This window comes from Phanerochaete carnosa (genome assembly GCF_000300595.1).
Source record: "Phanerochaete carnosa HHB-10118-sp unplaced genomic scaffold PHACAscaffold_4, whole genome shotgun sequence".
NCBI lineage: Eukaryota > Fungi > Basidiomycota > Agaricomycetes > Polyporales > Phanerochaetaceae > Phanerochaete > Phanerochaete carnosa.
The window spans coordinates 376,681-403,013 of NW_006767631.1; the positions used below are offsets into that span (position 1 = coordinate 376,681).

The window sequence follows — 26,333 nt, forward strand, 5'->3', positions numbered from 1 at the left end:
GCATGGATGCTAGTAGACAGGTGTACATTACCCTCCGTAGGTAGCACTTTAAATTTAGAAGAGAAAAAAAAAGCTCTCTGCCTTGCCGTCATCCCCTCAACCCGTGTACTTCTCTTACAGTGCATCGACTACCACTACTGATGACCCTCTATGGCAGGCTTTGGATTGCTGGCCGCTGCCGCTGGAGGAATGCCTGACACCATGAGATAAAGCTACGCATTCTCCCTCAGGTGGGACGGCAGTGAAGATAATCAAGGCCCTGGTCTCTAAGGTGGGTTTATAGAGACAGTATACCTTCATGTCACGTTGTGTAATGTGCTCAGTCGCGAAAGCATCTGTACAGACTGTGACTCAGTCGAGATATACTTTCGTCACCTCTCTAGGCCAGCAGTCGATATTACGGCTCAATTGCTTTGGCCATCAGACTTGTTGGTGCATTCTGACGACCATCTCGAGTGCGCCAATTCTCTTACAGGAAAGATGCACCTGAAAAATGTACTCTACTCGAGGGTGCGGTCATGAATCTGCCTCCGAGGCAACCAACCAGACAGTTTGTGCCAGTGGCTGCTTGGCCTGCCTAAAAGACTCTCACTGAGCTGTTCAGGACATAGCAAAATATACTCACCTAACTATTGATCTCTAACAATCTAGGTACCTCACAATGTGCCATGTCACTTTGGAAAGTGGACAAGCCGACTCGGATGCTTCCTTGCTCACTTGCTCGCTCAGTGTCAGTGCATGGTGATACCGGGGCAACATGAACTCCCACTTGTTCATACCGGCCCATGGATAATGGACATATCTGCTGCATGAGACCCTCTTTGAGTTGATTTGGTGGCCCTTCCATTGCACCCGAATGGTTATATTCACCGTCGTCTTGCATCTCATCTGATTGGCCGTGGCCTAGAGGCTCCCCAATATTGCCAAGAAAATTGAGAGGGATTTGTAGGCTTATAGAGGAGTGGAAGGAGGGGCGCCATGGATTTGAGTCGCTTTCGCGAGCGGTGCCAAGGTAGCGGAGGTTAAGCATGATGCGCTGCACAAGCAAAGGGGGCTGTTAAGAATGGTGCCGCTGGTCAGCGATTACCTTCACCTCAGGTATCATGGAATAGCTACCATTGACTGAAGAAAGCTCTCAGCATACACAATCTGTAGGCGTGGGATTGGAACCATTAGAATCCAGATGCAGTCTACCACTTACCCGAAGCACATTACTAGAGTAGGTCAGGAGCTGCAGGATATTGACAGCAAGAATGGCACTATCATGCTTTCATCGATAAAGTGCAATTTCAGGACTCCTTCAAGCTTACATGAAGTAAATCGTGCCTAGACCAATGTTCTATGAGATGCACTGCACGCAAATGAAAGCGGCATACATACCGTCTCGGAGCAACACAGCTAATATGGGCGACTCAAGCTTGAGTTGTCGCATTCGTCGGTACTGCTCGAACGACTTGACCCAAGTGAGTACAAGAACAATGGCATCAGAAGCAATCCCGCTGCCTCTTGTGAAAAAGAGCACTGTGTGCATGTAAGTCGGGACGTAAGAGTGCCTGCTTAGGTGCAGCAGACGTACTCCTAAGAAATTAGTTAGCACACAACGGAGCTCTGCTTCCAATTATCACACACTCTTTAGTGAGCTTGAGCGACATGCTCGAGACACTCATGCAAACAGTGTCGTTGGTGGGCGGCGGAAGGCTATCATATACAGTCGTATTATGTACCCAGTTGAACTGAACAAAAGTTAGCGCGAACGACTGCACAGCCCATAAGGCTAGTAAGGCGCACAATATTTGTTCCGATCGGGACCGCCGCGCCAAGCACGAGTATAATGGCGGGATAGACATACTTCAGCCGCGACCCTCGCCAGAGTACGTATACACGAAGAGCTGTGAACACTACAAAGAATTCAAGATCAGCCTAAGTGCAATTTCAATTCTAGAATAGCTAATCTCACATGATATTAGAGTAACGGTCGCGAAGTACGCAAGTGCACCTAGAATGTAGGCCGATCTGCAACTGATGACACAGGTGTAACGGCTCGTCAGGGAGGCATGAGAGGGCGGAAGGTACATCTAAAGAATAGTGTCATGAGGTCTGCCTGGTTCCAAGTGGCATAACGAGCTCACACCCAGCTTGTCCTACAGGTATAATCATCAGAATTGGGTTGAACAGCATGAGCCACCGAATGCCTAGCAAGAGCAGTGAGGTGGCCGTGAACTTCCTTCTCCATACTACGGCCATTTCTTGGTCAAGCGTTATAACAAACTCGTATACGACGAGGCCTAAAGAGGATATCTGTGAATCCACTCATGTTGGAGCTTGAAGACCTCGCCACATACTTAATACTGCGTATTCCGCACAGCTTTGTGTCCAACTAAACACATGCGGAAGTCATCAGCAGGAGGATAAGCACAGTCCTGAAAGGAAAACACACAATTCTTGAAAATATTGGTTTAGGCTGTCGTTCGGCCGGGTCATGTCGCCTGTGGTGGGGAGCTATTGCGAAGTATACGCTGCAGCTGATACACTCCGCTGCACAGCGGTGCAGTTTTTAGCAGGGACGTAGCACGCAAAGATCCGTTGGCCATTGCTGGTAGCAGAGAAACATCAGGTGTGATGTCCCAACGTAAGCAAGACTTGGGGCTTGTGCGCACTCGTCTACCTACGCAAGGCTGCGGCGAGAACAAAGGCTCTGTTCCGCAATATGGGTGAAACAGATAGGACACGCTCTCGCACCAGATCCAGATATCTCCATTGTTGCGAATGAGCACCTTCTCGGATCGTGACTTAGTTGAAGTGTGTGACCATCTCGGCTCCTTGCCAACTGACATCGTGATATCACAGCTGGTTCACCCAACTGATCCCTCGGCTGCGGCTCTTGTCGTTTTGAGATTGAGTTAAGAACCTACGGCAGGGACACATTGAATACAGACAAGTTCGGAAGTCTATTCACGCAAAGAGCTCGTCAAATCTCGATCTCGGCGGTTTTTCTTTCCTCTACCTTCCCAGTCTAAAGCCACTCAGCCTCATCATCGATTCCAAATAGGCGTACACTCACCAACTGAGATATCCCATGCTCGGAGTACGCACGTAACTGCAGCTCCTCGACCTGCGACAAACTCGTGATAGGGCCGACCCCGGCCGACGCCGTACGTCGCGTAGCCACTTCAGCACGTCTGGCGCTTGCCCAGCTATGTTCGACGGCGTCTGTGATGTGTAAGCTACCCATGCGGCCGCCCACAATCCGCACACGGCTATTCAGGCTCACAAGGAGCGTGGTCGAGTAGAGCTTCGTGATTGTAAGCGCGACACAGGCGTAGTACGCGCGGTGCGGGTACGCCGCGAAGAGTACAAGATCCAGCGTCGCGATGAATGCTGGACAACCCTCTGCGTGAGCGAACAGGCGGGGAAGGGGTGGAAGGACTCACCGGTGAGGATGCCGGTCTGAACGATGAGGTTGATGACTCTTGTGATCTTAACCCTAGCCACCGCAAATTCGGTATCAAATCGCTGGAACTGTTTCCAATAGATGGTTAACTCTGAGGACCCGTGGAGAAACCTTGACAGACCAAGAATGTGGCAGAGGCCGCAATGATGAGATCGCAGGCAGCGCTTCCAGCGTGCCAAATCTACAACATAAGTCAGCGAAACGTCTCGTAGCGAAGATGGGAGCGCACGATAGCGCTTGCAAGAGCATTTGACCGGAGCTCCGAAAAGTTACCGATGATGCAAGCCTGGGCGCCCTGAACGATGGCAGCAGATGCTTGACTGAAAGCGAGCTGGTGAATGCAGGCAGGCGTTAACTTTTCCTCCCCCTGATACTCGAGGAATCAGCGAACCAGCGAAATCACCATAGTAAGCGGCCAAGAGCGTGATAGGACGTGAATTCTATGTGCGTAGTAGCACTGTACAGTACAGCTTACTTGGTATGCGATGAGCAAAATTGCATGATTGGTCAACATTACTGACTTACGAACGCCGCTCAGAACTGGCACAGCGAACCAGTCCAACTGGGCCGCGCTCAGCGCGCTAAAATCTCCGTAGTGCACGGCATAACGCATGAAGGCGTCGTATGTGACGATAATCGTCTGAACTGTCTCGAGTGCATGGACGCCGTACACAAGAGTTTTCGTTCGGCGTCCATCATGTGGGAAAGCCAGGTAGTAAATGCCTGTTTGACGGTGAGCAGGCTACGAATGAGAGATAAGGACAGAGTACGCACAGACCTGGACACAAAGCAAGCCGTAAAGGCCCCAGTTGAGCAGATATCCGAGGAGCTGAGGAAGTCAGTTAACCTCTGCTTTCCATGACAACAAGTGATAGATTACCAGCGGTCCTGCCCTGCATCACAAACGCTCAAGTTAGATCTATTATCATGAGGAAAGCAGCGGCACTTACACGGCAGGAGCATGGGGCTGATCATACATCAAAAAAGTGCCGTGATATGTCGCGAGAAGAACTATGCTGCGAGAAGGATAGAAGGGTTGCTAGACACGGGAGCCAACGCCTCTTTAACTCATGCAGGACCGACTTCTATCTTGATGTCGAGATGGTACAGTGAGAAGTTTCCGGCAACACTGTCCAATACAATGATAGATTGTGATGGAATTATGATTATGCATGGAAGCTCTGAGCGTACATCAGATGCCATCGCGAGAGGGAGCCTTCGATGCCGTGGTACCATGCTGCATCCCGACCTGCAGCTAATTTCCTGCAAGTGAATTCTAATCATGCAGCCATCTTCTAAATGACGCCTTCGGTGGAAAAACCCTGCGTACGAGAAGATTTCGGACATACCATGCGAAAACCCAAGGGAGAGTTCCACGTCAAGGCGCCTATGTGCCCGGCTGGCCCAGTGAACGGCGACACCGCTGCGCCTCGACACTTTAGCTTAAAGCATCTTGTATAAATCTCGCTACTCGAATGAATGACTTTCAGTTGTGTGGGATTTCAATTTGAAGCGAATGATAGCATACATGCAGAGCGTGCTACACTCGCCTTTCAGGCGTCGGGCTACATCATAGAAGGCATCGCATCCCCCGTGCGGAAGGCCGAATGTGCGGAGAAAAGTGTCTGGTGTCGGATACGAGTCGCCATTGACGTCGAGTTCAGGTTCGAGGGTTTCACCAGAGCGGGATTTTCCGGCTGCGACCGGCGCCACAAATCTGCGCCATGGCATTCACCGTTTTTATCTTAATGTTTTTACAACGTCCAGGTAAGATGTGGGCGCGCAAGAGACAAGCAATATCACCCATATCGATAAGTGGTCGTTCAGCAGCGATGTCAGCGCAGTGATCATCCTGAGCCGGCCCTGCGAAGTCTGATTCCTGCACTCTACGCGGCTTTGTAGAGCCTCGCAGAGTAGGCGAGCGTGAAAAGGCCAGCATAGAGCGCAGAATCAACTTAGAACGCAAGTGCCTAACGGTGTGCTTTCCAGGAGCAGTCTGCAAGAGTGCACCTTCAGCATCTCGTGCACGTGCGTCGCAGGAGGTGAAAACTTACAGGGTCAGGATATCATTTCTCTTACGATTGATGTCGTCGTCGATATACTCGACATCGTCTCGATCGAAGTGACCCATTACGAGAGGTCGTTGGTTAAACGCCGACGATCCAGACCACGACTACTGCGGACCCGAGGTGATCGCAGTGGCGGCGTGGCTTCCATTTATAATCGAGCTATCAGGGCCTCGCACAGAAGGGAAGAACCATGCCTCTGTCCTCGCATTTGAGACGCTCGTCGTCGTGACCCTTGACAGTGTTGGGGACGGAGGTGAGAATGGCCTGCTGTGAGAGTCTGGTGAGCGAGGAAATGGCCGCTTCGATGGCGATAACCGCGAGACGGAAGCAGTTGCGCTAGTAACGCAATATTCACTGATTGTCGTGGAAAACGGATTCGACAATGAGAGCGTCGAATATCACGTCCATGCTCTCGAGAAGAGCCTTGAGCACACGGGTCGGTGCGCCGAACCCATTCGCGTTCGAAGGTGAACAACAAAGGCAGAATGCAAGGCGTACGCCAGCCCTCCGGCAGGCGAACCCGTACCGACGAGCTTCTTGTACGCTTGGAGTTTTCGGCGAGTCCCATGTAGTGATGTGCGGGCCCGGCTTGGGCTCAAAGCCCGGGCTTGGGCTTGTGGCGACGCCAAGACGAGCCCTGAGCCCGAGCCGAGCCTGAGCCCGGCCCAAGCCGTGGGCTTAAGCCCGGGCTTGCAAGGCTTAGGACAAGTATTTATATGCTACGAACGTGAGCATATTTGTATGTGATAGGCTGCTATTGCATGTACCCACCGTACTGCAGCCTCCAGAGGGCATGCGACCGCGCTACAAGCCATGTTATGACAAGGTTCGCGAAGGGGCGCCTACGGCGAACGCCAGGCGGTGGCGCACAATTGCGCCTAGTCACACTAGCAGGGACCGCCCAGTCCGGTAAGTCAACGTCCCGTCTCGTATGTGTATATAAAGTTGTTCTTACCATGTTTTGAGCCCAGGGAACGGCAACACATTTGGTGCACCCAAGCCTGGGCTTTCGGGCCGGGCTTGGGCTTGACTACGCTCCGAGCCCGGCCTTGAGCCCGCTGCCAGGCTTAGCTCGGGTCAGGCTTTTTGGGCCGGGCTTGGCGGGCTCGCGGGCTTTGAGGCCCGGCCCGCACATCACTAGTCCCATGGTTGTGTTATCGTCACGACAGCTAGGTGCGGGGACAAAACTAGGAACACCATAGCTGCGCTGACGAACATGATGATGATGATGAGGACCTGAGAAGCGACGTTGGCATGAGCGAGACCCGGCACGCTGTTGAGCTACTCACGATGTGAGGGAACGTAGCGACTGCGCTGAGTCCCCTGCGTCATGCTTCGACGGTATAAGGAACGCTGAAGGCAGCGACGGCGTCGGGACGACAGAACCTAGGGCATGTCATGTAGCCGGCGTGGAACATGGCTGTCAGCGGAGTTCTATTAGAGTGTCGAATCGCGCGCGATAGATCGACTGACGACAAGGTGGTCCGAAAATCTGAGGCTGCTAGCTTCGCGGCAAATGACGCGGTGCTGGAGTGCCGAAGGAATGCAATTACGTCTATGTCTGGCCAGAAGCATAATCGAAGGCAAGCAGATTGTGCTTTGGCTCGGCACGCACGACAATCGTATTGGCCAATTCGGTGGTCTAGCAGGTAAAGTGGCGGAGGCTTGAACTTGGTGGCGCTGATGAAGGGTTTGACGATGCTCAGGAAGCGCGTCTTTGGGAATGTGGTTATTATTGACGTCTCCGGAGCGTGTTGATCTCGATGAACAAGCCCGTGCGGTTGTACACAGAGACGTCCATCTCGGCAAAACGTAGAGTCTTGAACCTGCTCCTACATTCTGTGATGGCAGCTTGTTAGTCGAGATTGGGTTGTTCTCGCAGAGCGACACGGTTCTCCAAGCAGAGTGAAGTCGTTGGGCTTTCGTCATGCGTGCATTTATGGGTTCTGCCTCTGGACAATATCAGCATCGGAGAATGCATGCATCTGAGCAATACGCGCACCCGATCCACGTCTCTTGCTCTCTCGCCATGTCCTCCGCCTCAAACCCCCCAAGCGTCGCCCGCGCCCAGCTCTAAAACCTCATCCGCTCGTATACTGCCCCGATCCGGTCCCGGTACCAGGCTTTGTTTAACTCCTTGTAGGGGCACTCCGCGCCGCCTCAACCAGCCTGTGCATGAGCTTCCTACGTTGAAGAATTGCGGTGGCTACAATGCAGCCGTTTTCAAGATTATCTAGCCATTATTTTCGGGCCTGGAAATGTCGAAGAGAGACATGAGAAGTCCGTACGACGCGGAAGAGCGGAGCGCAAAGCGTACGTGTGAGACCGTTTCCGGCACCGGAGGGAGTTGACGCGTTGACGGCTCGACAACGTCGAGTTGCCATTAGGACAAGTGGGTCGATGGAGATGGTAGTCGAATTGAAGAGCCTGCAAGCGCCACGAAGCCCGCGCCTGCGGATTGTGTCGCGACGCGCACAGCAAGGGCGGCCTGGAGTCTATGGCCTAGCACGATCGTAATTCAGTATCAACTGCTTTCATCTCCAAAGATTCGCCCGGCATGCAACTTAGGAAGTACTGCACCTCCATTGTGATGTCAGTCGCAAAACTTATCATAGCTTGCGGGCCTGCACGCGGCTGTACCTATGAGTCGCCGACGGTGACTGTGATGAACGTAGTACCAGGCGAACATCAGACAGTTGAAGGCCATATTTTGTGCATATCATCTACCAGGCTTGCCCAGCTACGACCTTGTCATAAGTGGGGCGGCCGTGGCTGCGCGCGTGCTCGAAGATAGCGCATCTCAGTCAGTACATCTTCAAAGTTCCGGTGATGTTGATGCCATTGAATAATAGTGGACTGCAATGACACTCTCTTCCATCCAAAGCAGAACATTTTGTTGGACTAGCTGGTCGAATTGTACGCCAGCGCCATGTACGGTCACGTAGGGCAGGAGTGTGTACGTATTTCAACCGAGTCATAGCCTGCAGGAGCCTGGGCAGGTGTGTATCCATGCCAATTGCACTGATCTCTCCATCCCATCACGAAGTCCCGTCGTCTCTCGTTGAACGCAACATTGTGCGTCTCCTATGAAGGTTGATGGTGGACAAAAATAGAGAAACTCGCAGAGAGTGGAGGCAAACTCGCAAGTGGGCAGATAGACGCTGACGTAAGTTCAAATAAGTGCGCGTTCGTGAGCATATGTGCATGTAGGCACACCGACGCGCACGTATTTGCACCGACGCGTATGTATATGCGGCCTCTTTCATACTCAGCCCCCTTGCGGTGCTCAATATGTCTATCAACGTATCCAATTTTTGAGATGCCTGCCTCCGGGCGCAACATCGCCAACTACCTATGCAATCTGAGGATCTGAGGCGCTGTGTTCATTGTAATCTCGTCTGACGACGAAGATCACGCAGCTACACTGGTGTCGCCCGAGATATCACGCCTTGCACCATGATGGTTCTCTACTGTTACGATGACTACAATCATCATATGTACTGTACGCATTGATAGAATCCACAATTGCGATATCTGTCTTGAACTGCTTCTACGGTGTTTGTGCTGCAGCATATAATGCCCCCAAACGGATTCTCCGCCCTGCACCAACCCATTTGCGCCTTCTCACCACACCACCACAGACGAATGACTCAGTCAAATGAAGAGCTGTGGCAGGAGCTTCTATCATCTGCGGACAGTGATCTCTCCCTGGGCTACGTGGACCTTGCCACTGACGCGTACCGTATGACAGGCCAATATGTGGAAATTTCGATACTGTTCCTGCTACAGAGCCCCGGCGGTAGTACTGGTCTGAACAATTTCTTGGTCGAGCGTTATGGCGTATTCATAGACTGCACCACAACCCTCGACCAAGAAATTGCCAGTGCGGTATGGGAAACGAAGCTTACGGTCACCCAGGCGCTGCTGCTCAGTACTCGGTGGCTCATGCTTCTCGGCACGGTTCTGAAGGCTGCACCCTCGACAGGAGCGCGCTGTGAGCTCGCCAGTGCTCAAGGATACCGTGACAATGATCTTACGGTACTGCCCGCCGGGCCCTAGCGTCTAAGAGGATGATCATCTCTTCACGTCTCGGTCTTCGTTTGTACCACTCAATTCGGTCTCGCGCTCGTTTCATGTACTCTGCTAGGGGTCATACTAATTATGCATTATTGACAATGTTACGACAATACATCTTGTCCCCGTAAATCTCTGAACGATGCCCATTTAGCAGCGAGAGAGACATTGCGTCCACTCCAGGAGCGCTCGCCAAGCCTGCCCTCTGAATGGGGCTTACAGAAGCCCACAAGGTGCGCATGCGTAAATGGGTGGTCCTATAGCGCTGAAATCGTCTAGCACACGGGTGCCTGGGTAGCTAGTGTCGTAGGAGCAGTCTGCAAAGGCTCTACGTCAGAGTTTGCGCCTTTCAAAGCGCAACGGGAGTCTGGAGAGCTCACGGAGAGTATATTATAAAGGGTGCGCTCCCCCTTGTAGCCGCCATCGTAGTGTTCGAGACGCTCACAGTCGCTGTCCTTGACGTAGCTGTAATTAAACGTGACTTGCCACGAGAGGCAGGCGACTCAGCCGATGATCATCTAAATGACAATGGCCGCGAGACCAAGGTAGCTGCGTTGGTAGCGCGACATCCATTTGTTCTCGAGCAAATAGAAACCAAAATTGAGCGCGCCAACGAACGTGTCTGCGCCGCCGAGAGGCTTTAGGTGTATGAGCCGGGCCGACCAACGTAGTCACGTTCACAGGCGAAGAGCACTGGCAGCTCGTGGTGTGGAAGCAGAGCAAAGAACGCTGATATGACACCGATGAAGAGCGAGACCTGGGAGACAACGCTGGCATGTGAAATTACGGGTACAATCATCGAGTTGGAGGACGTCACGGAACCTGCTTAATATCTTGCCTTCGTTCTGTTTGAGCAGATATTCCATTATAGTAGACTCTCAGACGGACCGGAGGAGCACTTCTATGAAACAGAGGAGGTCATTGCAACAATGGTAGGCGTCCTGTACCTCGGTAGCGCATGTTCGAGATAAGCGAGGCGCCGCTTAACTTCACAAATCCGCAGAAGAAAGCCAGGATCTCGGCAGAATGAGGTCGAGAACCTCGCGCGGCGCTTCTCCGCGGTAGCAACCAGGTATTCCAGGCAGACGGCGATAGCGGCGAGTGAGATGTCTGGATTTTGGAACGTGCCAGCAACTGTGGGCGGGGAGTAATATCGCTGCAACGCCCAAATCAGTCAGTGGAGACGGGGTTCGGGTAGTCTTTGTCGCGGCATTAAGTATATACCACAATAGACTTCTAGAAATTGTCAGTCATCGTCGTGACCATCTGTGGTGTGGGACTTACCTTCAGCTATCCAGTGCATAGTATTCGACTCGGCGACACGGGTGTCAGTTAACTTACAGGGCCTTATTCCGCCAATAGATATGATGATTGATACAACGACCGTAGGGTAATCGTGCTTTGATCATCGTAGACTGAGGTCCGCGTCGGCTCTCGAGGTTCCGCCTCGCCATACCTCCCCCGTAGGCCAATGCGAGAACGGGGATCGACTGATGATGACGTCATCAGAGCTAGATGACGCAATGATGGTGACGTGCAGTCGTAAGCGCGCCTGTGACACTGGCAAAAGGTTCGTCTACTCCTTCCTGGCATTCGCCAAGGTGCGTCGAGAGACGGGTTTCAGGAACGAAGTGATTGGGATAAGCATGCTCGCGCGGCCGTCCGCCACGACGTGTGTTTCCAGGGAGCGCAGAGTCTTGTAGCAATAGACGGGACCGTGCAATCGTACGCCGAGGTGTTCGTTTCGACGGGGCGTAGTAGAGATTTCAAGTTGTGAGCTTTATTGTCGTGGAGCAATCATAATGTAACATGTCTCGGATCGACTGATTGAGATTATTGAGCTTTCGTCACGCATGTATTTATGAGCTATTAGTATACCCTGAAACTCTAGAAACAGCGTCAATAATGCAGCATATATACAACCAAGTAGTACGCGCACCTGCTGCACTCCTTTTCGACTGCCACTCATGTCCACGTTTCCGTCTATCTGTTCGGACTCCTGCTTTAGAACCTCAAGTATCGCTTGCGCACAGCGCTAGAGCCCGTCCCGCTCATATACTTCCTCAGTCTGCTTCAGGTACCATGCCTCGCCCATCCCGTCTGTCAATCACATTTAACACGGTACAGCTGGGAGAGTAGAAATTTATTCGCACCGTCCCAGCGTAGTCCCCGTTTCCACGTGGGTGATATGTGCATGGCGATAGCGCAGTCATCTCGGTCTTCGCAAGCTCGCTCACGCACTCTGCCGTCGCTCCCATCTGCATTATAAGATTCAGGTGAGTTTCATGAACTAAGACAGAGGGGGATAAATACACGCACTTGGTCTCCATGCCTCACCTGTACTCCACCGCCATGTCATGAAAATGCGCATCGCATGCTCCGACGTCTTCGTACCCTCCAGTGCACAATCGAGGGCAAGTTCTCACTTGCGCTTCAAAGACGCTTGTCCCATTGTTCTGTTAGTAGGCTGGGGGCAAATGCTGCTGGTGCAGCTGGTGGGACGACGGCTTTGCTCGCTTGTGACATTGCGTCCCGTACGGGCGGCGGCGGGCGGCCCGGGCGGCGACGCACTTGGTACCGTCTCGAAAGGTGTGTGCGAAATCTCAGGCATTGTAAGATTGTGGTGGTTACAAGTAAGTTATAGCGGTTGTCAAAGCTACCCATCCGTTCGTATTGGGCCAGAGCGAGACAGGAGAAGACAGGAGAAGCAAAGCGCGGAATTTGGCGTTTGGTCTCCTATAGCCTCACAGTGCACACCGCGATTTCGGCACTGGTTCGTTCTTCGCTCCTCTCCATCTGCCATTGCCTTCTACGATGACAATTTATACTAATTCTGCGCGCGCAGGACAGCTCCATACCGCCACTGTGTGGGTCTGGGTTTCCGGCGGGGTGGTGTGTTCGAGACGTGAGCACAGGCACACCGGCGCGCATGAACCACGCATGAGCTCCTGGATCTGTGCAACAGATTGGGGGAGGGGGGGGGAGAGAGTTGCCGATGCACATCTTGAAAACTCGTGCACGTCCCCACTGTGCTCTACGCGGATGCTGTTGCCCCCGCATCAATAATATGGCGCGGTGTTCGGGTATGTGATGCTTATTCAATAAACATCACATACCCGAACGCCGCGCCATTTTGAGTAAAGTCGAAGTGATCTCCTGATAGATCTGCTTTTAACCATCGCCTGTTCTGCTAGATGACCCGACAGAGCGGAATGTGACAAGTGCTGGTGAGGATGGCGAAAATAATGGCCCTGATTTCCACAGGATGCCGCGGAGTGTCTTGACTCTTCTGGGGATCTTCGGCACGGAATAATTGTGATAGTCATGAGCGCGGGATGGGAACTGCCAGAGCGGGAGACGAGAAGCTGGTGCGATGGGCGAGATGCGATGCACGCTGCTCACAGCGTCAGCCAGGCTCTGACTATTGGAGCATCTCAGAGGCTGAGACCTGAATGCAACGGTAGTAGGAAAATATTAATAATAATGAGGGCAGTGTCTGGATAGTGAGGCAGAGACGGTTGATATCGGATCATGATGCCCTCACTCGGCATTTACGTGAACCAGATTCTCAGCCTGAATTGAGCTGCAGAATAAAGACAGTTGTCCATGTGTGCTCCCTGAGTTGTATGCATGATAATCTCATACCCCATGTTCCCTTTAGTTCTTTTTTCTAACCCTTGCCACATTGTTTCTTCCACCGAGGATCTTTCTGTGGTATGTAACCTGATTCACTTACACTCACAGGCCGAGTGATGAAGTTCCTACAATCTTACGGCGGTGTTGGGTCGCAGCACTAATCAGATTGTACCAATATTCGCCAGAGATACAGCATCAATGTATCTTTCCTAGTGCCCTACTATCATAACAACTAACTGTGTTATGACGGCTGCTGTCCCAATCCTATAGAGGCTGCACTATATATAGCTTGCTCCGTGGGGTCTGCACAGGCCACTGTGGATCTTCCTAGCACACTACTGGCGACATGGCTCAGCCAAGCGAAGAGTTGCAGCAAGAGCTTCTATCCGTGTACGAGCCTCCTCTCTCTGAACTCCGCATATTATGCCACTGACATGCACTGTATGCGTCCAGGTTGACAGGAAACTATTTGACATACTCGGTGTTGTGTATGCTGCGACATCTCAAAATTCCAGTGGCACTAGGCTGAATAACTTTCTGTGCAGGCCTTGTGGTGTACGAATACTCCATAACTCTACACCAAGAGGTTGCCGTGGTATGGAGAAGGAAACCTACGGTCACCTCGGTGCTACTGCTTACCACTCGATGGCTTATGCTTCTCAACCCGATTCTGAATGCGACACCCTCAACAGGAGCATGGTGTGAGTCCGAGTCTGCCGAATGGAATTATGATGAATTTATTGACCTCATGGTGTGGCTGCTCTACAGGCGTATATTCTGTTCCCTACAATTTTCTCTCACCAGTCACCACATATCATCCCAAGGTGTAAACAAGCTTTCGTACTGGACAAGCTTATCTACTTCATGGAGACGGTACTGGTCTCATGTAAGTGCCAGTATACATGCGATTAAATTGTGGAAATCAGATTAATATTTTGTGTAGTGTTCTCTGCCCTGCGAGTCTGGGCACTCTGGCGGGAGTCATGGACGAAATATGCCTTGCTTACCATTATACTCATATTAGGAACAGTCCCCGTTGGAACAAACATTGTGCACCATTATTTCATGATTTATACAGTCGTCTATACTAATTTGAATTTAGTTCCTATGGGCGCGTTCTGTAATCGAATACACGGTCACTCCGTCGCTCATTACATGCACCTACATTGACAAAATTCCGCCAAACTTGAACACGAAGTGTGTGTAGACTTGTAACACTGCTTGGTACTAATGTGCTGACTGCTTTTTTTAGGTGTGAGTCGCAACCTTGCTTAAGCTCGCGCTCTTAACCATTGCGCATATGTGTCCAGTGTTCTATCTCACAAGATACAGCTTGATCGCTGCTGATGTCATCGTCCTTGTGCTAACATGGATCAAGTCGTTCAAGCAGTTCAAAGCGATGCGACGGCTTAAACTCAATTTGTCCATTTCAGCTGTGCTGCTTCGAGACGGCAAGCACAACTTTTTATTGCTTATGCATGATATTTCTCATGCGGCATCGTTCTAGGCACCCTCTATTTTCTGTAAGCCACTAGATATCATAACTATCCCTCCAATCCCCAGTGATGGCCCTAGCTGACGCCTGGACTCTCAGCGTCCTTCTGGTTATAAATATTCTTGATCTCCTCACATTCTCTGAAAGCGGAAACGATGTAATTGGTGTCAGAGCATACTCCCATTCTGAATAGTTCTAATCTTTTTGTTCTCAGGGCACCTACATAAACATCTTTGTCTCGTTCATGGTGACTATTCTATGCGCCGGGACGGCAGAGATATCCATTGACTAAGCATCCCTGATTACAGCCCCTTTTGCTGGTGCAGCGCTTCATGCTCAACCTCCGCCGGCTCGGCACCGCCGATGGAAGCAGCTCAGATACACACCATCCCTCCCTCCCCTCCATTAGCTTCAGGGCTCCCTCTGATTTCCTTGGGAATATTGGAGAGCCTCTGGACCACAGCCACTTGGAGCGAGTTGAAGGCATTGGTGACGACGACAGCTGGGAGGCAGAAGAGCTACGAGGAGGACTCGAAGAGGGTTTCGCACACCAGCCGGATCCGCCAGTTTTATACCAAGATGGTACAATTGAAACCGCCGGCGTGGCCGCCACAGCACTGAAGTCCGCCGAACACTCAAGCGAGAGGGACGTCATTGTATTCGAGTCGTCCGCTTACTCACGCGAAACGGTGGAAGTTGGGCCTTCTGCGATTGCCCATTAGGCAAGTACCATCAGTTAGGCCTTGCTCTACTCTCTGCAATAGCAGCCTGATGTACATTCATTTGAACAGATTCTGACATATGGCCAAACTATGAATGCACGACAGTCGATAGTTGCCGGTAGTGGGGCTACTCAAGCTGATGTCGGAGATGATAGTCATTTCTTACTTATCATGTCTCTATTTTTATACGTACTCCCCGTCTCAATCTCGCTTCCATTGTCTGCATCCTGCCACGGGTTATACCAATTCTTTATAGCTGCAGATAACCCGACGTTACAGCTGTAGATGAAGGTAACCTGCCGCAAGAGTATGGCGAATGAGATGAGAGGCGTCTCAACAGCGATGGCCGCAAGACCGAGGAGGTCGTGCCCGTAGTGCAACGCTCACGTGTTGTCAAAGGCGAAGAAGTGTACCATAGGAGCGTCGGTGACCGCGTCTACGCCCTCAATAGAGGCGTTGAACGCATTGATAAGGGGCGCGGAGCATATTGACGTTCAAAGATAAAGACAGCGGACAGCAAGCATGGCGCGCGCTAGTCTTTCTATTGGTGACGAAAAGCAGAGACAATAATAAAAATGCCAACGCCACGCCGACGGACAAGGTATCAGGAGAGCCTGAAAAGCAGTATTAGCATGAGAGAATCCTAGCGCAGTCTTGAGCCACACACGACGCAGGCGAACGTAGACAGCGCCGAGCTTCCTGAAGTACCTCGCGGCGGTGATGCAGGCCCGCAGCGGCGAATGCGGCGACTAAAAGATCTAGTCTCGAGACGTGAAGGTTGGTGTGACAGGGAAGAGAGCCACTGAAACGTCCGAGCCTGTCTGCGATAGGCAGCCAGAGATCTGGTAGGGCAAGCGAGCGAAGGTCTCAAGCGTTTGAAGTATCTGCAAATGTAGTCGACGAAAACACTCGATAATCCGACGACAAGGCTCGACAGTCCGCAGTGTGGTGTTGAATACAGCTTCTTGTAAAGATCTAGTGAAGTGTCAATCGTCCGTCAGGACCGTCACAAATCTCAGCGGTGTGCGACTTACCTCCCAATTCGCTAAGCCCGTTGCCAATTTCTACTAGGATATCAGTGAACGTTGTAGACATCAGCAGCGTGCCACTCACCTCTCAGTTCGGACAGACGCTCAGTATGGCCAGCATGGACATCGGTGACGGGACATCGGTTGCACCAAAGGCATGGTTGGTGCCTCCACAGGCGCGGAGCCGACATGCCTAACAGAGCAAAGACCAGAAATCATTGCTGCTTCGCTCTTCCCGGTCTTGCGCCAGAACCTCTGTTTACGTAGAGCAGGTTGTTGTAGCATTTTGTTTGAGAGCAGGCAGCTCGCTCGTCGCAGAGCCCTCACGTAACAATGTGCTCACTCGGGTGGATTAGAGTCTTTGAGCTTCCACCATGCGCGTATCCATGGGCTCTGCCTCTGCACAATGCCAATAATCCAGCGCGCATACGTTTGAGTAGTAGATGTACCTGTTGAGCTCTTATCTTCGGGCCATGTGCGCTTCCTCCTCTATCCTCTGCCTCAAGCTGTCCAAGTGCCGCCTGCCGTCTACCGCCTGCTCTAGAACCCCTCCCGCTTGTACACCGCGTCGATCCGCTCCCTTGCATCAGGCCTCGCCCAATTTGCTTGGCAGTTATCTTCAATATACGACGTCTCCGGACGCGTGGTATCGTTGCAGTGCAGTCTTCATTCCTTGGTAGAGAGTGTACACGTGGCGAGGGCACAGTCATCTTGTTTGCACATGAACCCGTCCATGAGTTTTATTTCTGCGTAGCGAAATAATAATGAGGCTCAGAATATCTCAGAATGGGAGGGAAACGCACTCATCAATACCCGTCTATGTCACAATGTTCCACAGTTTGCACATCGCCGCCCCGTCGTGATAAGATATGCGTACTTAAACGCATTGGTACACCGATAGCACAGCACAAAGTTGAGACTATCCTGCTGCATAAATATCAATGAAGCCTGGTTCACTACCCCAATGCCGGTGCCTGACGTGCATGCCATCGATGCGGCTGGAGGGATGACAGGTTTGCCCGCTCCTGATGTCGCGGTCCTGCCATATGGAGGAGGTGGGTCGTTGCGTTACGTCTGGACGGGCCTCCTGGTTTAAAATGTCCCAGAATTAAAACTATGTGGCATTCATAAATATGGCAGTCATCAACGTCGTTGATTCCTTCGTTTTCGGGCTAGACAATGTCGGAGCGAGACATTAAAAATCCGTTCGACGCGAAAGAGCAGGGAGCACTGCGTACGAGCGAAGCCAGACGTTGGGCTGTATGGGCTATGAATTTGGTAACATCGAAATATCGGTGTGCTTGGTAGCGGTGTGCGGAGGTCAGCGTGCGGGTGGGCAAAGGTCACCGTCATTGTTGAGCGACAACCCGCAGGCGCCACAAAGCCCGCGCCTGCAAGTTTTCCCCACCGCCGACCGCCAATTCCTCGAATCCTCGATTGATCAAGCGCTTACCAAAGCCGAACTTCACAGAAAGCGAGATAGCCGCAGCGGCCAAGTCAGCGACTTTCTGGCGCCGTTGGAATGCATGCCGTACTCAGCGTCTGACAGAATTTACTCATTAAACATTAAACAATCTCCGAGGTCGAGGCCCGATTACAATACAAGCAGTGTACAATGAATATCGGTCCTTCTAGCACGCGGGATAGATAATTGAACTATAAGCACCTCTTTGCGACTTCCCGAGACCTACGAAATCTACATTCTTGTTAGATTTTTGAATCATGTTTCGAGCTCGTGTTAACTGGCGCCTCGTGCGCACGTTGTTTACTTGTATTTGTCTTATATTGTGCCCACGTTCGTACCTGAGACATTCGTAGTGTAGATAAATACCCGCCGAATAGACTGCGAACGCTTGCGCGTTTGCCTCCTTTCGACGATGTAGCCAACAATGGGGCCTGCATTTTCAACAATTCTTTCCGCCATATTATATGAAGGTGACCGAGACGTTCGGGGGCAAGCTTGAGACGGAGGTAATAAAAGTGCTGTTCTGTACGATGTCGCTAATGTTCGCGTGAGAGGCGTCGACAGGGCCTGAGAGGGTCTCGGCAAGCGTATCGGTAAAGATGACCGTGCCAAAGTCGGGGAGGGAAACCCCGAGATCTGCTACGAGCCACCCTGCGTCCTGCTGGCACAGAGGAACGTCAGAGGTGAGGATCATGTAGCCGGACTCGCCCGTGCTCTGGTTGATGATGACCACCGTGCCCGACGTCGCGTTCGTCGCGGTGACGTTTACCGTGAGGACGTCGCCCGCTGTGACGCAGATGCCCGAGAAAGCGACGGGGCCGGCAGGGACAAACTCGGCCAAGGCTGCGAGAATACAGATGGTTTTTCAGCACGGGAGCAGGAGGGCAAAGAGCGTGGGCTGACCAGTGATGGACTGTTGACCGTCATCGATGGAGATCTCGACACCAGCCTGGAGGAAAGCATTCAGGCAGGTGTCGCCGTCAATGCCGATCACGATGGCTGCGGAGTAGTTGCCACTCGGGTCTGCGCCCTCGGGCACATAAGGCGCCGGAACTTTGAACGAGGCCGAGACACTCATGAACGTGCCCTATGCGGAACCCAAGCCAGTTGGCACACGCAGCACACAAAGGCATAAGAGGAGACTCACTGGAGGCTCATTGATGACGGCGCCAGCAAAGACTGTGCTGTTCTGCTCGTCGCCCATCTTAAGGAGCGACCTGGGCGCACCGCCGACACGACGGGCAATGCGGGCCTCATTACGTCCCTGGGGGGACGGCAATGAGACAGCAGTCGTAGCAGCGAGAGCTAAGACAAGAGGGAGGAGAAACTTGAAGTACATGGCGATGTGAGCGATGTAGAGCCAAAAGAACCGTGAGGCTGTCGAACCGAGAGAGGCGCGGAATCTGTGGTTTGAATTGGCGGTCAGGCGGGCTTATACACGTCAGAGGACTGTGCCTGTTCAGCAAGTACCTGTGCGCCATGACGATCCTGGGGTGTATCACCATGCACAGAGCTTCGCGAGTCTCATTACAGTCACAGCCGTCACGATTCGAAATGTCGCAAATCAGGGTTTTAAAAGTTTTGCTTTAGACTGACTTTGATGGCGATTTAGATGTTGGAGGACAGCTTAAAGAGGTGCGGTTTCGGGTCCTGAAGCGATGTTTCAGACGGGATTGTGCGCGGTTTTTTCTTGCGGCCAAAATGGGAAAACAGGCTGGCGTTTGTGCCAAACACGTATAAACAAACTCGATACCTACAAATGAAATCGGGCGCGCCTTCGTCTTTATGTTCACGTTCCCTGCACCCCCTGGGATTATGATAGTTCTTTATAGCTGTAAACAATATGGCGACGTCGCGGGGGTAGCCTGCAGAGACACTATGTTGGCGTTTATGACCTCGAAAGCGCAGCGGGGAAACTCACAGACGAGGTAGAGGGTTCCCTTGCCTCGTAGATGAGGCCGTGATAGTTGATAAGCTTGCCACCGCAGTACTTGACGTAGCTGCATTCAAGGATAAACTATCACGGCAGGCCGATCGATCAGACGACGATCATCTGCACGACAACGACCGCGAGGTCGAGGAGGCTGCGATGGCGGAACAACATCCACTCACTATCGAGAACGAGGGGGCCAATCATGAGTGCGCCGGTGCCTTCGAGCGACGCATTGAGCGTACGGGTCGTGCCGTTTACGGGGGTGCTGATGTTACCCCGGTAGGCGTAGAAGTGGTTTGAGGCGAAGGAAATCGGCGGCGGGGAAAGCATAGTCCAGTTCTTGAGCAGGTAGCGCATGCCGGGCACCTCCTCGAGCACCTTGGGCTTGACATCGAGCTTGGCTATGGTGCTGTCGCCATGAGCGCAACAACCCCAGGGTGACATCGATGAAGGTGATAGCCGAGAAAGCCTAGAGAGCGACGTCAGTAAGGTCAGCCCAGGCGCAGATTTAGGCCACTTACAAAATGTAGATGATGCTCAATTCACCACTTGCAACATTAATCGCAAGGGCAACGATAGACCCAGTGAAGGCGCTGGGCCGGAGATAAAAGTAGAAAACGCCAAAGACCTTACGTTTATCCTTCTTGGGAAGCTAACTCATCATGGTGGACCAGAGCGACTCTGATGCGAATCTGAGGACGGCGCAGACGAGGACAATTGTTCAGCATGATCGATAGGCGCCGGTGATGGGAGCCTTGATGTGCCAAAGGCACGGCAGGTCAACCGAGCAGATGACAATAGTCTCGAAGAGATCGCGGAGGGCTGAGATTACCACATGGCCAGAATCGCATCCACCCGGAGTTGATGCAAAAGTGAGCGTGCTCGTGACTGCGCTTGCGCACTCGGGTGATGCGTAGAGCCAGCAGGGTCGGGCTGTAGATCACATCCACGTTCACAGGCGAAAGACCATTGGTAGCAAAGGAACATTGGTAGCGAGCGAAGCACGGGAAATTCTTGAGTAAGCGAGCCATTTCGTTGACCGCTTTGTGTACTTCGAGCTTGTCGTTGGGCTTAGCAACCACGCCATCCCCGCGGACGACGAGATACGGAGACAGAATGAAGGACGCTGGGACTGTGCAGATGCAGCCAACAGCCAAAGAAGACTGGATGGCGGCATAAGCACGGGATACTTCCAATGCAGCGCAGTGCGACTCACAGTGTAGGGACGGCGCCAAGTGATCCGTCTCAACTATGCCAAACTTATGCACTGCCATATCTCTCTTAGCGGCTCTGTAGCCTCGCCCAAGACTTGACTTCGAGAGACCCACACATCTCGCATCGAAGGCCAACCGGTATCGAGATGATTCCGGAGTCAGAACGACTTGAACTTGCCACGGACAACGCGGTGCTCGAGGTGCCGATGAATCGTACGGCGCACATGCGCCTGTATGGGAGTGCAATCGCAAGTAAGCTAGCCCGGCTTCGAGCTTAGCGCCCGAAGAACGCGTTGAGCAATCTCGTGGGCCAACACAGAGGGGAGCTACAAATTGGCGGTGCGGGAGGATAACTCGGTGATGGCGAGGCATATATTTAACCTTTCCTGAAATTCGCCAAGGTACGTCGGGTACAAGGGCAAAGAGTTTGGTGAGCGTGCTGAGCGTGTTGAACGGGTCCATGCAGTCATACACAAAGACGTTTGTTTCGATATGTCGCGGTCGCACGCAGAGACGTTTGTGTCGGCCGAACGCGGGCTTCTGGGGTATACCGCTTCGATATCGCCACCGGCCTCAGCAACAGGCTGCTTGCTTGCCATAGAGCGGCCGCTGACCTCTCTTCGCCGTATATTTGCTAACGATCTCTGCATCTGAGCGTCAATAGGATGGTGCGTATACGTCTCTAAACAGCCTGAGGATGCACACCAGTGGAGCCTTCGTCCTCCAAGGTCTTCCACGCTTGCACCACCACCTGTCTGCTCCGCTCTCAGCGAAGCGCAATCGCAGGCAAGCAGGTCCTGCGTCGATGCGATATACCCGACGATCGCGTTGAGCAATTAAGTGGGCTGGTACGTGATGTGGCGAGCGCTGCGACTTAACGGCACCCAAAAGGGATTTAATATTAGCTAGGTATGTCGAAAGCGAGATGAAAAGCCTGAGGAGCGCGTCTGGCGTGATCGGGACATTCGTTTTAACAAAGAGCAGAGCTGTGGGGTGCGCTGCCACTCCTAGCAGAGGCGATTGTTGCGGAGCAGCGACAAAACAACACGTTCGTCCGGGCAGACCAGAGTCGTTGAGGTTTCGTCAAGCATGAATTCGTGGGCCCTGCCTGCGAACAACGTCAATATCGAGACGTATATGCGCCTACATAGTGTGCGCACCTGGTGAAAGCTTCTCTTATGGGTTACTCGTGGCCGTGCTCTCGTCTCTCCGCTGAGTCTTTGGCTCAGCTCCCTGAGTATCGACTGCGTCCAGCTTTGGAACTCATTCCGCTCCTGACCTGCTTCCCTGCCAGACTCGGCCCGTTTCGATTTGACAGTGTTCTTAACACGGCCAATGTGCGTGTGTAGGAAGTTTTCGCATTATCATCGCAGCGTAGCCTTCGCCCCTGGTGGATGACGCGTGGATGGTGACGGCGCAATTGATCTCGGTCTTCACGAAGTCGTCCACGCATTCTGCCAACTCTTCTATCTGCACTACAATATAGATATTTTTTTCATCGTGAGCTCACGAAGAAACAAAAAGACGCGCGCATTCAGTGACAGTGTATATATTCGCATGCCCCGCCTAGATACCGCCTCCTTGTCGGGATAGTGAGCGTCGTGCACTTCGACGCCTTCGTGATGTACAGTGCGAAGTTGAAGACGTCTTCCGGCCTGGCTTTTGCCACTTCCAGCTCTGTTATTCCAGTGATGGGGCTGGACATGGACGCTGTTTATGCGGTAGGTGGGACAATGGTCTGGCCCACGCGCTCCTGATATCGTAGTCGTGCGCGGACTCTTGGAGGCGGCGGGGCGCTTTGTAGCTTCTTGACCGGTTTGTTCATAACATTTCTACATCTGGAGAATGTGGTGCTTACAAGTTCAGCGGTCTTCAATCATTGTCAGGCTAGAAAATGCCAGAGCGAGACATGAAAAGTCCATACGACGCGAGAGAGCAGAGGGCGGAGCGCAAGAGCAGGATCGCACCCGACACGGTACTGGAGAGGCTATGACACGGGCGCCGTCAAGCTACGAACGGACTTGGAGGCGGTAGCGGTCGTCATGCGGATAGATAGAAGAGGTGGTCGTTGACGTTGAGGAATAGCCTGCAAGTGCAGACTCCCACAAAGGAGCGCGCGCCTAAGAATTTCCCACATGCCAAAGCAGCTTTGACAATTGACATCGCCGCGACTTTCGTCTGGCAGCTACGGGACCACATGCTCTCGCAGTCTCGTCGCCCATGTCGCGCCCCTCGCGGCGTCACTCTCTGGAATATTCTCTTACGACTGGGAAAGAACCGAGCAAGCAAATGCCACAATACTTGCGCAGGCTTGCTCTCCACGTGGAATAGCGCCAGCCCTCTGCAAGCCGCTTTGCCCTTGAGCGCTCTTAACTAGTTGACCAGTTGCTCACTCAAAGATTGACCCTACGCGGCGTAAAATACCGTACGCGCCGATTCCCTGAAAAGTGTGTAAGACACGACAGGCCGGTACACGACTCCGAGCAGGTTGCAGCCCACATCGTTGACGCCACCGACCACATCAGATACCATCGCAGTGCACGCTGCACACAGCGCCTGCAAGAGTCTGGTCATCAGACTATCTCAGAGGTTGAGACCAGATGTCAGTTGCATGGATGCTCTGGAGACGGGGCGTCTCAGACAGCCTGAGCAAGTTTGCGTCCGTTCAAGTCCTAGGAGCGATAGTGAGGCTAATGAAACGGGGCGGCACTGTGATTCAAATACGCCTCAAAATCGTCTGTGTCATCTCATTATCTGCGTACAGTCATTCAACGAACTCGAGCTGACTCTAAATATTAGCAAGCTATATGACCGAACCCTTGGCTGTACGTCTTCCATTATGTGTTCCCGCGAGTTCCGCGAGTTCTCCTCTCTGGGATAGCTTATTATACACCCATCCTATTAATTAAGCGATGAAGTGTGCGTATTTTCAAAGCATTGTTGGATTACAGCAATAATCACATTGCACTAATATTGTTGGCTAGGAACGCTGCGTCATGTCTAATGCCCTATTGCTAGCAACCGTCAAATGATAGCTTGTGCTTGACATTATTGTTCCGATCCGTTCCTAGAGTCTGCAGTATATATATAACCTGTAAATGGGTGTGCTGTTAGCTCTGCGCAGACAAACTCAAACCTTCTCAGCACACTACAGAAGACATGGCTCAACTAAACGAAGCGGCCTTGCAGCAGGAGCTTCAAGATGGGTACGGGCCTCTCTCTCTGGATCACCCATAATCTGCTACTGAGGCGTCCCGTGCGTACCTAGTACAATCAATAAATATGTAGAGTATTCGGTGTTGTGTATGCTGCTGCGTCGTTCCAAAGCCCCGATGGTGGCACTGTGCTGAACTTTTTTTTTTCAGGCTTTCTGGTCTACGAGTATATCATAACATTCGACCAAGAGATTATGGTGGTATGGCGAGGGAGGTTTACGCTCACCTCAGTGCTGCTGCTTGCCACCCGGTGGACCATGCTTCTCGGCCCGGCTATGATAGCTACACCCGCGACACAAGTATGGTGTAAGTTTGCAAATGCTGATGAATACACCGACCTCATGGCACTGCTCTACAGGTGTACACTCAATTCTGTAGAGTTTTATCACACGAATCACTGTAATTGTCACAAGGTGCAAACCGGGGTACATGCTGAGCATGCTTGTGTACTTGATGAGCACAGTCCTGGTCTCATGTGAGTGCAATGGCGGCATATATGCTGTCGAATTCTAGGAAAATAGACTGATGCTTCAGTGCGTAGTGTTCTCTGCTCTACGTGTATACGCACTCTGGCGTGTTTCACGGATGAACTACGTTATCCTTACCGTCGTACTCATACTCGGAGTTGTTCCGGTCGGAACAAATATTGTGCGTCGTTCTCTCAAGAGTTATATACTTAGTCATAATTCATTTGCACTGACTTGGAGTTAGCTCTCATGGGCGCGCACTGTGAACGGATATGCAGACACTCCGCCGATCACCACATGCACCGTGGTCGCTAACATCTCGCTGAAGCTGAACAATGAGTATGTGCAGACTTGTTACACCACTTGGCTCTACTTATACCGACTGCTTTGCTTAGAAGTAGGCATACTTTGCTCAAGTTTGCACTCTCAATTATTCACTGTGCACATGCCTTCAGTGCTCTATTTTACGAGATGCAGCTTGATTGCCGCTGACATCATCGTCCTCGTGCTAACATGGATCAAGTCATTCAAGCAGTTTAAGCAGATGCGACAGCTAAATATCGGTTTTTCTATATCAACTGTGCTGCTCCGAGATGGCAAGCTCATCTCTCTTTCTCATGCGTACATGATGTAACTCAAGTAACATTCTTGTAGGAACCATTTATTTTCTGTAAGCCACTTACTAGTGGCCATGAACTTTCCCAATGACCCTTTCTGACACACGATCTCTCAGTATCCTTTTAGCTATAAACATTCTGCAACTCCTCACATACTCTGAAAGCAGTCTCGCTGGGGTGGTATGCGACAGAACATACTTCTATTCCTCTGATTCTAATTTTACGTATGGGGAACCTATGCAAGTAGCTTCATCGAATCTCTGGTACCTATCTCGCTAGTCGAGATGACAGACATGACCATTCAAGACTGAGTATTCTCGTTTACAGCCACTTTTATTGGTTCAACGCTTCATCCTCAACCTCCGCCAGTTTGGGCGCACCGCTGATGAAAGCAGCGCAAGTGCACCGCGCTCCTCCCACTTTTCCATCAGCTTCAGAGTGCCCTCTGATTTTCTCGGGAACATTGGAGAATCTCTGGAACATGGTCAATCCGAGCAAATTGAAGACAGTGGAGATGACAACAGATGTGAGGCAGAGGAGTCACAGAACGGGCTCGAAGAGGGTTTCGCGCACCAGGCAGGTCCGTCATCTGTGTTTAGGGACGAATCAATCATGGAGGCGAACGCCGCCCTTGTGTTGCAATCTGCCAAACGTGAAACTGACGAGGACATCGTTGGGTCGTTCGCTTACTCGCAAGAAACGGCGGCTGGACCTTTTACATCCGCTCATTAGGCAAGTATTCTGCTCTATGCCCTCTACGGCCATCCGACGTACGCTCAGTTAAACAGACTCTGACATATGGTAGAGCCATGAATGCGTTCAAGTCGGTAGCTACCAATCGTCGGGCTGCTCGATGCTGGCGTTACAGAAGCCGGTCGTTTCTTACCGCATTCCGCTTTTATATGCACCGTCCACCCAAATATCTCTCTCGTTTCCTGTATCTCACC

The 26,333-nt window shown here is 52.0% G+C and overlaps 5 protein-coding genes across 5 annotated transcripts; 2 read left to right on the forward strand and 3 right to left on the reverse strand.

The window, feature by feature from the left end:
* Window positions 1–3,013: 3,013 nt before the first annotated feature.
* Window positions 3,014–4,374, reverse strand: PHACADRAFT_140960 (uncharacterized protein; the record flags this gene model as incomplete). The annotated part of the gene is made up of 7 exons (XM_007394118.1): window positions 4,226–4,374; window positions 3,977–4,174; window positions 3,843–3,925; window positions 3,681–3,737; window positions 3,573–3,632; window positions 3,432–3,519; window positions 3,014–3,378 (listed from the first exon to the last, which is right to left on the reverse strand). The coding sequence occupies exons 2-7, from the start codon at window positions 4,062–4,064 to the stop codon at window positions 3,014–3,016; spliced, it is 741 nt and encodes a 246-aa protein (XP_007394180.1). The 5' UTR covers window positions 4,065–4,174; window positions 4,226–4,374.
* A 4,722-nt stretch (window positions 4,375–9,096) lies between these two features.
* On the forward strand, window positions 9,097–9,579 carry PHACADRAFT_193945 (uncharacterized protein; the record flags this gene model as incomplete). Its single annotated transcript, XM_007394119.1, has 1 exon — window positions 9,097–9,579. One exon carries the CDS (start codon window positions 9,097–9,099, stop codon window positions 9,577–9,579), a length of 483 nt encoding a protein of 160 aa, XP_007394181.1.
* A 3,997-nt stretch (window positions 9,580–13,576) lies between these two features.
* PHACADRAFT_207600 (uncharacterized protein) lies at window positions 13,577–15,452 on the forward strand (the record flags this gene model as incomplete). Its single annotated transcript, XM_007394120.1, has 9 exons — window positions 13,577–13,620; window positions 13,684–13,718; window positions 13,776–13,981; window positions 14,035–14,116; window positions 14,174–14,280; window positions 14,333–14,427; window positions 14,825–14,882; window positions 14,940–14,972; window positions 15,034–15,452. The coding sequence occupies 9 exons, from the start codon at window positions 13,577–13,579 to the stop codon at window positions 15,445–15,447; spliced, it is 1,074 nt and encodes a 357-aa protein (XP_007394182.1). The 3' UTR covers window positions 15,448–15,452.
* Window positions 15,453–18,400: 2,948 nt separating this feature from the next.
* PHACADRAFT_140962 (uncharacterized protein) lies at window positions 18,401–19,826 on the reverse strand (the record flags this gene model as incomplete). Its single annotated transcript, XM_007394121.1, has 3 exons — window positions 19,088–19,826; window positions 18,844–19,027; window positions 18,401–18,783 (listed from the first exon to the last, which is right to left on the reverse strand). The coding sequence occupies exons 1-3, from the start codon at window positions 19,277–19,279 to the stop codon at window positions 18,401–18,403; spliced, it is 759 nt and encodes a 252-aa protein (XP_007394183.1). The 5' UTR covers window positions 19,280–19,826.
* A 32-nt stretch (window positions 19,827–19,858) lies between these two features.
* Window positions 19,859–20,351, reverse strand: PHACADRAFT_253405 (uncharacterized protein). The gene has a single exon (XM_007394122.1). It carries the CDS (start codon window positions 20,315–20,317, stop codon window positions 19,979–19,981), a length of 339 nt encoding a protein of 112 aa, XP_007394184.1. The 5' UTR covers window positions 20,318–20,351; the 3' UTR covers window positions 19,859–19,978.
* Between the last annotated feature and the right edge of the window lie 5,982 nt (window positions 20,352–26,333).

Coding starts and splice junctions, on each gene's coding strand:
- PHACADRAFT_253405 (XM_007394122.1), bottom strand. CDS start 20,317: ATGTCACCCTGGGGTTGTTGCGCTCATGGCGACAGCACCATAGCCAAG.